At 43.8% G+C, this 13,882-nt stretch overlaps 1 protein-coding gene across 1 annotated transcript; it reads right to left on the bottom strand.

The window, feature by feature from the left end:
- Positions 1-1,374: 1,374 nt before the first annotated feature.
- Positions 1,375-9,610, bottom strand: PSMC1 (proteasome 26S subunit, ATPase 1). The gene is made up of 11 exons (XM_034061837.1): positions 9,468-9,610; positions 8,730-8,783; positions 7,791-7,887; positions 7,249-7,373; positions 6,572-6,757; positions 6,262-6,390; positions 5,233-5,329; positions 4,865-5,054; positions 4,117-4,268; positions 2,498-2,652; positions 1,375-1,694 (listed from the first exon to the last, which is right to left on the bottom strand). The coding sequence occupies exons 1-11, from the start codon at positions 9,468-9,470 to the stop codon at positions 1,560-1,562; spliced, it is 1,323 nt and encodes a 440-aa protein (XP_033917728.1). The 5' UTR covers positions 9,471-9,610; the 3' UTR covers positions 1,375-1,559.
- Between the last annotated feature and the right edge of the window lie 4,272 nt (positions 9,611-13,882).

Genomic DNA, 13,882 nt, shown 5'->3' on the forward strand with positions numbered 1-13,882 from the left:
TTTCTTCCTCAGTTACTGGTGTGGCAGACAGCATACCAGGACCCAGTTCTTGGTTTAACTTAATACACTGCAGCTCCTTCAGTTGAACCAAGTGCTTTGTAGTTGTTTCTTCCAGCCAGCATTACCAGCCATGACCCAAATAAAAAGCCTTGCTTGCCACACGTCTGAGCTCTCCAGCCCCTCCAGCGATGATGAGATCAACAGCCATGATTAGAAAGTGCTAAAACATGGCTAGCTGTGACCTTTCCAAGGAGACAGATCTCCTAAGGCTTGTAAGAATGGGTAATAAAACTCTGCTTGTTGTTTTTCTATCCATCTCCAGATGAAAAACAACTCTATTTCAGGGTTCCTGTCATCCAGATTCAAGACTCCATTCACTGTAGGGTCTATTTTTCACAATGAACCACATGATTTTTACATAGAAACCCCAAATCTCTTGGCCTTGGTGCTGCCATTGTTGCTGCAGCACTGGCAGTTACCAAAGGGATTGATGCGTGTGCAACTCTTGGTGTCTTAATGGCCAGCATTTGCTCCACAGCAAGTTTCCAGAACAAAGATTGCACATTGGTTGGCTGTCTTCTGTGTATGGAACTTTACATAAACCTTAAGAGTCAACAGCTGGAAATTAATTACTTGGAATTTAACAAAAGTGCACTACACAAAGTACTTTATAAGCAGTGTGCATTGCCACCACCTAGCAAAATAGAAATCCAGCTCCTATGGGGATGGAGCTGCAGCCATGAGTTTGTTTAGAAGGCCAGAATTCATTTTAAGGTTATGCTGCAGAACACCATGTATGTGATTTTTGAACTTCTCCCTGCAGAGCACCTTGAGACTTGGGTTGGTCAGCACCTTGGCCTTAGTTAGTACCTACATCTTGCTGGGGACAGTACTAGCCTGTAGAACCTCCTACTGTCTTGGTTCCTACTGGAGACCTCTTAGTGAAGAAAGCATGCTTGTAACCATAATCCTGTTGGGAAAAAAATAAATGTATGAACTCTGTAATACTGCCTTACCCAAATGTGTTTAGATCTTTAAGAATACAAATAAGTGCCCACCTTGCTTTCCTGTAAGCACAAGTGGTAAAAAAAGCTGGTCCTTTTAAAGCATATTTGAATGTTTTTCATTAATTTATATGTATATGACATAGGACAGCAGGCCTAGTTCCTTGCCCCCTAAGAAGAGATACAGAATGGTAATTAAAACTTTAACAGCAGCATCAATTAGCAGTTGTAACAGACCTTGGTGCCTCAGAGTGATTGAGAGGTGGGGCCTGTACACTGTGGTGTGGAGCACCAACACAAGCACTCATATGACACCAGCATTTAATAAGTCTTACAAAAGCAACAGCCAGTGCCCTGTAAAGAGCAGGTCTTTGTTTCCCAATAAAACATTTATTTGAATTGAACTGCTTTGGTAGCAAAGTGTTACACTGACTGAAAACCCCAGCAGCATTTAACGTCTTCAAGAATGACAATTAGCCAGACTGGTTTTACATCATAGATATCAACTGTCATCAACAGAAAGAGTTCCTGGGAGGCCCCAATGAGGCAAGTGACTTAAAGATACAGTCCCTCAGGGGTTCCCTCCTGCTTCTTGTAGAGAACATTCTCTTTAGACTTCTTGAAGTCTTCATTTGTTACTTTCATTCGCCGTTCCCTCAGAGCCATCAGTCCAGCTTCTGTGCAAATGGCCTGCAACAGAGAGCAAGATAAGTCACCATCCCTGCACAGCCCCTGCAAGCCCTACCTCAGAGGGCAGCAGCACCTCCATGCTGCTCTGACTGACTCCAACAGAAGGGAGGAGCATTTACAAAACTTTCATTCTGATGTACGATACTGTTCAGTAGCACTAAAACATAGAACATTGGATAAAGCCAGAAGAGCATGTCCTACTGCAGGCAAGAATGCTTCTGTAACAGAAAAGCACCTTCATAACCATGCTACTTCTCTCCTGTGAGGACATGCACCTCCAGCTTGGGTAATGTGGACTGCATGACCCGTCTGCAGTGAGCTGAGAGCAATGTCATGTGTAGTACCTCTGGCAAGGGCCCCAGCTGCTTCAGAAAAGCAGACTACTTATGTCTGAACCTGCTTAAGCTACAGCTGTATTTTTAGCTGCTTGCAACTGAATCTCTAAGATGCAGAGGATAAGAAGCAATTTTAAGTAATACCTAAAAATCTTGCATCTTTGTGCAAGATTCCACATTCCCCTTCTAATTTCCACTTCACTACTTCTAAAATGTCGTATTTTAACAGCTAACAGACACGTGCTGTTCTCAATAGAAACTACATCATCATGACAGGTTTGATAAATTCCCCCTGTGTAAAGCCAAGTGCATGGCACTCATAAAAGGTATTTTAAAGCCAGCCAACTGTCCCCCAGCGATGGAGCCACAGGTCATTAGAGAACAGTTTCAACTGTTAAATTTTTGAATGCAGTAAAAATGAGGTCCAGTTTGTGTTTTGAAGTATAAACAATGGTCATGTATACTGACCTTAATATCTGCACCACTGAGATCATCTTTTGCCATAATCAGCTCATCCAGAGTCACATCATCTGCCAGTGTCATCCTGCTTGTGTGAATCTGAAAGATTCGTTTCTTGGTCTTCTCATCAGGTAGGGGGAACTCTATTTTCCTGTCGATACGTCCTGTGCAAAAGGAAAGCTCAGTCTTAGGGTTTCTGCACACAGCTACTGGGATGAGCACAGGAAGAATATCTCAAGGTGAGGCTGACAGCACCTGTTTTTTCCCACCACAATGAATGAATGAATCAATCAATCAATCATATCTTGGCATAGAAAGTGAGATCAGACTGCTGGCCATGAACAGAAAGCCATGGAAGCTGACAGATGCCACACTGCTGGAAAAGCCTGTGTCACTGCAAGCAAGTAAGACTCCTCACCTGGGAAACATGAACCTCCCCCCCACCGCATCATAGTATAGAAAAGGATTACAAAATTCTTTAAGTATTTGCTTAATCAATTTCATTCTACTCTGACATGACACTTAGCTCCCAAATTTGTTTTTCTGCCACATTCACATACACCATGGCAGCTTCCTCTCCTGTGTAACCAACATCCTAAAACCAAAAAACCCAAAGACAAAACCCAAACCCTCAACTGATGACAGCAGGTTTTGCCTGAAGAGTTGTGCTGCAAGCTCCTGCCAGATGTTTCCTGTGTGTCAGCAGGGGCTTTGGATGTTCTGGTATCCATTGTTCCAGTTTAATGAGCAATCTTTTAAAAGACATTTTCCATCTCTGGATCACTCCTGCTTTTCTTCAGTTTTACAGCATCTTCCCTAAGGAGTTGATGGCACTACTTACAATACCCCAGAAGATCCTACACAACAGCAGCTCTTGTCAGTTGCTAGACATGCCCTGATTGCTCACAGGATGGTTGGAATGTAAATAGCTGACAGGTGTAGGATGCTTCCTTCCAATAAGTTTTAGATCATCTCAGCTTGTCTTTCAATACTGATGTAACAGTATCTCCTCTGGGCTCTCCTGACTTTGATTTGGAGGAGCGTGGTGACAAAACCAGACTTCTTTTAAAAACCACAAACACACCTCAGCACCTCCACACTACGGAGGTTTGCATAAACCCTGCAGTCCAGTGAGTGCTCAGAGCAGATTTTTGACAATTTCAGCTTAAATTACCTTTTCTATCTTACCTCTATTACTTCAGGAGAATCTTCACAATCTCTTCAATACTGTGGATTTACTTGAAGATCCCAATGGGAGGCTTAGCTTATTCCTTTTATCTCTTGTGTTGCTTTCTACTTTCCAATCGAACAGACCCCAGATGTGTTATGTTCCTGTACATTTTTAGTGGCAATTTAAAAATACTACTTGTGCCTCTTCAAGCTCTTGGCTCAACATGTAATACATGTGCCAAAATAAGGCATTACTTGTCCCCTGAATGACAGCAGCAGGCCAGGTCAGAAGAGAAGCAGACTGGCTTCCTGGTGTCAAAATCCTAGACCAAGTTCTGAGCCGTGAGGCATGAATGGTGCTGCCTCACCTCCCCCAGCTGCTGCAGGCAGGAATGAAATGCTGCTGCTGCAGCACACCCTGCCCCAACAATGACTTCCCACAGCAGGAAGTCTCTTACCTGGCCTAATTAAAGCTGGGTCCAGTGTTTCTATTCTGTTCGTAGCCATGATAACTTTAACATCCCCCCGAGAGTCAAACCCATCCAGCTGGTTCAGCAGCTCCAGCATGGTACGCTGGATCTCTCTCTCACCACCTGAATTTGAATCATACCTATAAGAGAACAGAGTCAAAAAAAGCACTTGGCAAACTTAAGAACATATTTTACAAAACTGCTACAAACACACCAGTATAACAGTGTGTGTGGTGTTTTGTTGAGGTTTTTTAACACCCATAATAGGTTATCATTTAATATTTAACCATAGAAAATAAAAAGCACCTTTTCAGAATCATACTGTAACATCAAGGTACAAAGACACGCTGAACTATTCTTGTAGCTGTAGGATGTTGCTTTACAATTGAACCAGTGAAGCTGATAACTGGATTTGGATATGCCCTTAGGGGATGCCCTATGAACTTGTACACAGGGTCTCCTTCTGCCTAAGATACTTTGTCCTAGAGATGCTAACAGGTAGCTAGAGAATAGGGGCTAAGTTTCTGGTCATACCTATTTAAAATTAAAAGGTTGTGATGTATTTTAGTTTTGGAGAAGATATTTGAAGTCTCACTTGTTAAAAATACTTACATCAAAAAGAGTATTACAAGAAGGTAGCAGAGCTACCAATATGGTTGCAAAAGAGATGTTTCTAGTAAACCATTTACTGTCCCTGGTAACACTTGTGTGTGATGCCAGAGCTGGAATACTGTACCTCTTTGTGCCAATGGCATCTATTTCATCGATGAAGACAATGGACGGGGCGTGTTCTTCAGCCACACGGAACAGCTCGCGCACAAGCTTCGGACCATCACCCAAGTATTTCTGTATAAGTTCTGAACCAACCACTCGCAGGAAGGTTGCTGAAGTCTGGTTGGCCACTGCTTTGGCTAGTAAAGTTTTCCCTAGGTTTGGATGGGAAAAGATATTGTAGTTAGGCTGGGGAGGGGGGGAAAGAGGCGCTTTAACAAAACAGTCACATGAAATCTGTAACAGACTTGGCATTGCTTTAGTACTAAACCAAGTATATTTATTTCACTTGTGTTAGCACAGCAGAGCTGTTACTGTACTGTAAAAAGATACCTGTGCCAGGTGGGCCATACAGAATGACTCCCTTAGGTGGCTTTATACCCATCTCTTCATAGTATTCAGGGTGGGTGAGAGGAAGCTCCACAGACTCCTGCAGCACAAGAAAAACAGTGAGTGAATGCTCTGCACAGTTCTGTAGGAGTCTCAACAGCATTAATAAAAGTAATGACGGCAAAAAAGAACTTAACTGATTTTGAGACAGACCTTGAAAAGCCTGTCTCTCTACTGCCTCAGTTCTAAGGCACACAACTACTCTACCTGAACAGTCTTCCTACTGTTCCCACCTGACATGGGGAAGAGAAGCAGTAAGTGTTCCCCCTCCTCCAGCACTGAATCTAGACCCTTGGAGTCCTTGACTTACAAATGCTCACGGAAGACTCCTTATAAAAGGATGTTTTCCATCATGAGTTATCAGACACTGCAGATCTCATCAGTGATTTTGAAAACACGTAAATCAAAGCACAAGGGTTGAGCTTTACGAGGGTTCAGACAGACCTGCTTGTAGGGGAAACAAAAACAGCTCCCCCCTAAAAAAAAACCAAACAAAAAAAATCCCCAAAACCAAACACCAGAACCCAACCGAACACAAAGCCCCCCAATCCACCAACAAACAAATGCAAACACAAAACAAGCCCAAAGCCCCTACCCACTAAATCCTCAGACTGCATGGCACCACACAATCAAAACACCTCTGCACTTCTTTAACTGTTCATCATGCAACAATCAGTAACTTTGCTGCAAAACAATAGTTTTGCAAAAGTTATTGCAGAGACCTTACAAGCTCAGGGCTCTACAGATTCCCCAATGAAAGGTTTCTGTATGTACTGTTGTGGATGGGTATGCTCCCACCTTAGAGACTTAAGCCTATGAGCCTTCCTAGCAAAACCAAATGAAGAAAAGTTCTAGAGCAAGACAGAGAACACTGTGTGAGCAGCAGTTGCCCTGTGGTGACACTTACAAACCCCCAGCACAGTAGCTACATCAGCAGCTTGCTGAATAGTGCAAATCAGTAAAACTGAGTACCTTGATTTCTTGAATCTGGTTGTCGAGGCCGCCAATGTCAGCGTATGTTTCTTGAGGAGCCTTCTCCACTTTCATCACAGTAACTAAAGGGTCTGTGTCATCCATCAGGACTCCAATCACAGCATGAACCTAATTCAAGCATAAGAGTTGTCAAATCAAGCAAGTGCTGTTAATACAGGCTAAAGCCTAATCCCAATGCCCATCTATTTAGATGCATGAAATAACAGCATCAGCTCTCCTGTGATTCTCAGAAAAAAAGGCCAGTTAAAAACTGCACAAGAACTTGTTTCTTTTTATAAAACCAGCTCACCTTATGGTTTAGCAATACAGAGCAGCCTGGCTCCAACAGATCTTTGTCCACAAAAGACAGAATACTAACGTAGTGTTCCGAGCCTACCGATGTGGACACGATAGCATGGTTGTCATCAATGATCTCTTCCAAGGTACCCACGGACATCGGTGTTCCTCTCAGATCATCCACTTTTGATCTTTCTTCCTGTTGCCAAAAAGAACCCAAGAAACAGCTCAAGCACACAGGCAAAAACATTCTTGTACAACACTGGCTCAACTGTTTACACTGAACAGAACTGTTTTTTTCCTGTGGTTGATCTTCTGCATTAGAAGGTGTAATAGCAGAGGCCAGTAACAAAATCCATTACTGTTTTTGTCCTATTTTATACACACTACTATATGGATGTGCACAGCTAGAATATTCTTTCTGTCTCTGCTGCAACTGGGCAGACCACTAACAAGCTGAAAACCACCATGGCCTTATCTGTACTAACGAATACTTGGACTAAAACCATTACACCATTAGAAAAAAAGTCTTCTGGTTTTTGGACAGTAATTGAGATTTAACAAATAACTGTAACACATACAGTATGTCTGTACTGATTTATATATTCATGGCACTTTATTCCCATTGCTTGTATTTCACATTAGAGCACTTACTGTAATATTAGACATAACAGTTAACTCAAGCCTCACCTCTTGTTTTTCTTCCAAAGGTTTCATCTGTTCTTGATTTCTGATAAATTCTTCCTCCATTAAGAGGTAATCTTTAATTCTCTCCAATTTCAACAATTTGAGTCTGCACTGTGTGTGAGGAGTCACTGCAATTCAAGTGGAATCACAGTATTTTAGATCAAGTTTGACATATTACCAATTACTCACTAATTCATTACCAGAAACTCTGCTTTATTTTTTACCAATAACTTCTATGTGAGCAGCAGCCACTATTTTACTTGTCTCACTGTAAACCTACATAAAAAACTGATCTTTAAAGATAATGTTTCCCCTGCATTTCTCATCATTTAAATTTCTCTCTCTGTCTCACTCATGAATTCTTGGGCTGCATCTTGCATAACTAACTTACATCTAACTAATGTAAAAGAACAAAGTAAGATTACATTTTCTCTTCTGCTACACCACTTGTGACACAACACCCAGCCAGCTCAAGGGGAAAGGACAGCTCTGCGCCTCTCAAAGGCCACTGTCCACAGCACTGCTGGGGCTGGCAGGACACTTACCCAGGGGGAGTTTGCTGGCAGCATCTGGTCCCTTTGTTTTCTTCTTCTTTTTCCCCACTCTGGTTGGAACTGGAGGTTCATATTTCTTCTTCTTATCCTTATTCATAAGGATAAAATTAATGAAAAAACAGTTTGGGTAACAATAAAAAATACAGATGTAAGGTGCACAGAATGAGAGTGCTCAGCTGAAGTGAATGGATACATAACACAACTGTCTCCTTTATGATACACAACAAGAAGCCCAAAAGAAATATTCTTATTCTTTAGCAAAGTTCAAAAACGTCTTCTCCTGCTTATTTTACACTTAGTAACAAATTTAGATTTCTGCCAATTTTCAGTGAATACAGCACACAGAAGGTGAAGCCTGAAGGAAATCACAACTAAAGCTCAGATGCAGAAGGATGAGGCAAATGCTGAATCTGAATGTTTCTGCTGCAGTTTAACCCACAGGTAAAGCACATTCAATCGGTCAGCTCAGACATAGCTTCTCAAGTGCATTGTACTTCCATCTCCAAACAAAACTGGAAAGATCTCTACTGGTCCACAACACCAAGTCCAGACCTTATGCAGATGAAGGTGTGATGTCATTTTCAAACCAAACCTACTGACTTGACAGCTTGAAGGCAACTCATCTTTCCTAACCCGCACAGGTTTGTAGTTTATTTTAACAAATATACTACTAGCATCAAATAACTTCACATTTCCTTTACAGTTAACCTCTTTTTCTATTTTTGAACAGCAACCCGTTTTCTCCATTGCGCACTTGGAAAAGAGAAGGCATTTCATCAAAACCAGCAAGAGCAGAATTTTGTGTGGTTCCGAGTACAAAATCAAAAAACAGTTGTAGGTTGTAAAATAAAGCCTATTGCATCCACTCTCTGTAGTAAGACATACTTAGTTCATCCCGTAAGTAAAAGCCTTTGTTGTGGTTTTAGTTACCTTGTCATCCTTTTTACCCCCACCAGGACCGTGTCCACCACTCTGACTCTGACCCTAAGAAAAACCAAAACAACAGCCAACATTAGTATACTACTGTGAATTGTGAAATCCATGCACAGGTCCATGTAAAGAAATAATTAGATTCCTCTTATCCAAACAAATCACTAATATATTTCAATTTATTGCCAAAAATAAATAACGAGAAGTGTGGACTTTTGAGACAGGAAGGCCACGCTCAGTGTTGTCTGCACTGTCGTGGTGCATCGTGGGTTTAGCTCATTCCTTGCCAGTGTAAATTCACGAGCAACATGAAGCAACGCGTACCACAGAGCTCCCAGCATCTCCCGCGAGCAGAGCGGGCCAGCCCCGCTGCCCCTCTAGCAGAAGGCCGGACCCGCGGCGCGATCGATGGCCCTGCTGCCGGGACGCTGCAGACCCATGCCTACAAACCCACTTCCCTATTAGAGCAGCGAGGCGAGCCTCCCACAGCACCCGCCCGGCTCGCAGCCCTGCTCGGCCTCAGCGCAGCTGGTCGCGCTCCCCCGGCCGCTGCCGCTGGAGCGGCCTACGGGCCCGGCGCTGACTCCGCAAAATCCCCAGCCAACGGCCGGGCGATGCCTGAGGAGGCCTGGCACCCCCCGGCCCCGCTCAGGCACCGCCAGCCCAGCCCCTGCCCCTGCCCCACACGGCCGCTCTCCCAGCGCCCGGCCCGCCCCGAGCACCGCACCGCTGTCTCACCATCCTGCCCCGCCGCCGCAACGGAACTAAAGTACCGCACCGGAAGTCCCGCACCAGCAGCGCCCGGCGACGGATGCGGTGGCGACGTCACTACGGCGTACGGCCAGGGCCAAACGCCACAGCGCGGCGTGAGTGGGGCGAAGCCCAGGCCACGTGATCCAGCGGGCGCAGCGGTTGCTTGTTCTCCTCAGCCCGCCCGCCATCTGAGCGGGGTCACGTGACCTGGACGGCACGGGGCCCTGAGGCGGTGCTCGGTAGGGGGCGCTCGGTGCCGCAGTTGGCCGCTGGTTGGTGCGGAGCGTCCCGGGGCCACCGCTGTGTGCGGGTGCGCGGCTCCGGTGCTACGGGGCGAACCCGCCCGGGTTGGGTTGAGTGCGGCCTGCGGGCGGGACACCGCGTCTGAACCGGCCCTCCTGGGTGCAGCTGTTGGAGAAGTGGTGGCTTCTGTCCCGTCGGCAGGCACGGCGTGGTCACATTCCACCTATGAGAAAAGCCGCGGTAGCTTTTGAATACAGCGTCAGGTTACCAGCACTGTTCACCATGGTTAAGTAGGGAAGATGTTTCAAACGGTCTGATAAACCTAGATAAAAGCAGAATTCCTTCCCTATGAGGTATTTCACAGGTATTCTTACAGCTCAGTTCATTACAGTTCATTATGAGCTTCATCATGCACATTGAAGCTCATAATAACCAGCTGCGGCAATGTTAACAACTATGAAAATGATGCTTAAAACTTCTGAGTACGCCGGAAAAGTATGCCTTCATCCTGGTAGTTGAGGTTACCTCCCTTAAGCACTGCTGCTTAACCACCGAGAGATGGCTCTTACTGGCAAGACCAGCGCTCTCTGGCCGTGTTGTGCCACAAGTGAAAATGTTAAGGCACTTGCAGCCTCTACCTGGTTTGTACGGCGGCTTTGGGAGGTCCCTGCTCCTGCCGGGTGTCGTGGGAGACTCTTCACGCAGTCACAGCCTTTTACCTGCTGCAAGCTCTGCTTTTAACGTGTGGCCCTGTACAGTGGAGGGAGACATAGTGAGTGCTGTAGAGGACTGCAGCTTTAGAGCCCAGGAGGGTAGCCTGAAGTATAAAAAAAGAACAAACCCAGAGCCAATGTTTTACAATAGTGATGGAAGGATCTTCTCCAGAGACCATGTCCGGAGTGCTATGCTGATACATTGCAGCAGATGTTTTCAGAGTGCTGCTGGTGCTGGTTGTTCTCCACCTGTAGAACGAGCTGCCATGTGTTTTGGCTGTTCCAGCAATAGAAACAGGCATTCGTTTGTGTACAAAATGTCAGTAGCTCTTCCAAAGGTTTGCTTTCCTGTAATATTTCCTCATCTGTGTTTCCAAAATGAATGGAAGCATCCAACCTTGTTTTTAGGTTATTTGTAGGGGTAGTAACCAGAAAAGCTTCTCAGGAATGAAAGAATGGAAATACAAATCAGAGAGAGTGAGGGAAGTTTGTATGTCTAGGGATAACATCTAAGCTTTGTGAGTTTTAACTACCAAGAAAGAAGAGACACTGTGACCTTTCTGTTAGGACTTATTGCTACTGTGGAGAAGCAGAGGAGGAAGACTTCTATTTAAGGTTACAGGCTTTTCCCTAGACCCGATGCTTCCTTCTGGCTCTTGCATTGGCCAGTCAATATGAAAGCATAATTTCTAGTGTGAGAATTGCTTTTCTTATGGCTAGCACTGTAAGAACACTGGTAGTTTTAAGGAAATCCCTCTTTCCAGATAAACATTACACTTGTACCTGCAGTGAGGTCTACCGATCTGTAATGTTCCTGCAGAAACACAGTGCAGACTTCTGGTGTCTGCCTTGGGCACTCCCAAAGGCAGAGCACAGACTGAACACAAGCATGAGCTCAGTCCAGAATCAAACACCTGCTTCACATCCAGCCTGTCTCACCCTGTGTCTCTGCAGCAGAGGCCCTGTTGTGTGAACCCACAGCAGTGGCTGTGTTTCTGCCTGCCACAGAACACCAGTGCCTGCTTCCTCTGCAGGAGCACTGGTGGTGTGGCTAATGAACTTGGGGGATCTTTGGGTACTTTCTCTTTTTTGGGCTGAAAACTCTGTGGCAAAATACTGTGGAGTTATGTAGGGAGTTGATATGGAAAGACAGGGTCTTCTGTGAGCATCACTAGCAGCAGAAGACTTATAATAAAGATGAGGGTGTAGTCTAAAAATACTTCTACTCTGCTTTCAACCTGTTGACCAGCACACAGATTATATTCACATCCGTCACTGTTTTCAGTGTAATGATCATGAGTGTTCATGAGCCTTCACTTTACAGCAGTCAGTAGGACGTGGAGGATGTCTTGCTTTTGCTTTCATGTTTTTTCTTTCACACTGTCTCTAGGATTCGTGAATGAGTAGGGAACTTGATCAAATGTTAATGTGACTGGCTGGGCTGTGCAGAGAGGTGTGAGGTTTTGATCATTTACTTTGGTTTGGTTCCATTTGTTCACAAGGGTTACTGGTTTGCACTGGGGATTTAATCTGCTTTATCTATTTTTATTCTTTTAAGAATTAGCTATGGGCTTTTTATGGCATCAGCTGTTCTGTAACTTTTAAGGACACTTGGAATGAAATTTAAACAGATGTTCTTTTCTTTAATAACATTCACTTCATGGAATTTACTGTCTTACAGGATTGCATCTATATTTTTTTTGTAACGCTGCAGTGTACAGATGCTGGAACATCCTCTCCCTCAAATATATGCAAGTTTTCCTCTCTTCAGCCTCACTTTAGATATAGAAATACCCAAGTTTATTTAGAATTACACTTGGAATTGGTAGTGCTGGTATTGGTTCATGTGGAGACAGTGTTTTCACAGGAGAATGGATATTTGGTACATGAACTCTGAATAACTCCGAAAGATACAGCAAGGCCGTGAGAGGCCCGAGGAAGCTTAAGCAAGCAAGATAAGAAGCTGTAATTCACTGAGTTATGAGAACTGTGGACTGTTGGCAAGCGTTCGAGGTCAAGTTCTCACACCTGTGCTTAACCAATTATATGTTAGTCACTAAGGGTCTTCAAGACAAGTATCCAATCATGATATGCCAAATTGCTGTAGGTGTTTGTAAGCAACAGTATATAGGGAGTTAATGTTTTGCAATAAATGGCTTTTTGTCTGATCACATTGATCTCTGACTAAGTCCATTCCGCGGCAGGTTCAGATTTCTTGTCACTTGTTTCTTACAAAATTTAGCTCTGCAGTCATTTGAAGTGGGAGAATTGTTTTGTAAGTTGACCAGAATGGTAGGGGTGTAAGGTGAAGCTAAAAGCTCAGCTTTGCATTTGTGAACTCACAAGACACATCTGTGACAGCATATCTGGTTTTCTAGCCTTTACAAATATTAGGAGATTATATATGGAAGCAACAGTAAAAGGATGTTCTCAAGATTGCCTCCTAGCTCATTTTCTTAAATACATGCCGTGAAACAGATGTGGCACAAAACACAAATCACAAAAGGGGAATGCTGTGGGTTTTGAACCAGCTTCCCAACTTGGGAATATCTAGCTAATGCTTTCAGTTGTTGGGGCTACTAATGCTGCCCAACTGTCAGTGCTGTGGAAAGGCAGTTCTGTGACCTGTCTGTTTCTCTTCATTATCCACATCCAGATTTTTGGTTTGTTTGCGGAGTGCGGATAATGTCAAATTAGGAAGCTTAAAAAATAACCGTTTGACGATCCACGATTTTGTGTGTTATCCTCATTTGGGAAAGAAAAGAAAGAAACCCACAACAAGAGAGTGAGCAATCAGGGTAACAGGAAGGAACACACAGTCATTGTTTGCTAAAGAGGAACATAGCCTGGGGGGTGTCAGAAAGCTTATTTTCATATAAAAAATGCTAAGAGTTGTTCAGGAGGGATGAGGAGGGTTGCACTTTGTTTTTCTTAGTGTTTTCCTACTCCCTCTTCTTTTTTTTCTGAAGCCAGCTTACTGCTGATCTTTTATGCATATTGTAAAGCCCCCTTCTTTGTTCCCAAGTTTTTGGGGAGGAAGAGGGCAGCTGAAGGCTGCGGGAATATTTGGGCTGGGATTAGTACATAGCAAAGAGTTTTATTTTCCCTTTACACATAGAGGAAATTACTAGGATTGCTCATGTTGTTGATGTTAATATGACTTTCTTATTATATATTTAGGTGCCTAGAGCTTTCTATGTTTCCATAAATCCAGATAATAAAAAGATTAATCTTGCTATTGTAGCTACATATAGTGGGTTACATACTCAAAAGTTGCAATCTGGACTCCCTAAGTGGGTTATGAGCTTATACCCTTCAATAAATGAGTAAAACTGCAGGTTATTAAGGGCCATTTAGAAAAGATCATTTAAGTGTGCATGTGTCCGAGTACCCAATTAACTGTAAAGTTTCTCTGCTGCTTGCAAGTTGTTCAAACATTTTAGC

The sequence above is a fragment of the Melopsittacus undulatus genome, chromosome 4, assembly GCF_012275295.1.
Source record: "Melopsittacus undulatus isolate bMelUnd1 chromosome 4, bMelUnd1.mat.Z, whole genome shotgun sequence".
NCBI lineage: Eukaryota > Metazoa > Chordata > Aves > Psittaciformes > Psittaculidae > Melopsittacus > Melopsittacus undulatus.

Bases quoted from the DNA above. Each gene is read 5' to 3' on its own strand.
- PSMC1 (XM_034061837.1), bottom strand. The intron at 5,055-5,232 runs GTATCTTTTTAC...ATCCAAACCTAG, and splicing joins GTATGGCCCACCTGGCACAG to GGAAAACTTTACTAGCCAAA. The intron at 1,695-2,497 runs GTCAGTATACAT...TCTCTGTTGCAG, and splicing joins TCAGTGGTGCAGATATTAAG to GCCATTTGCACAGAAGCTGG.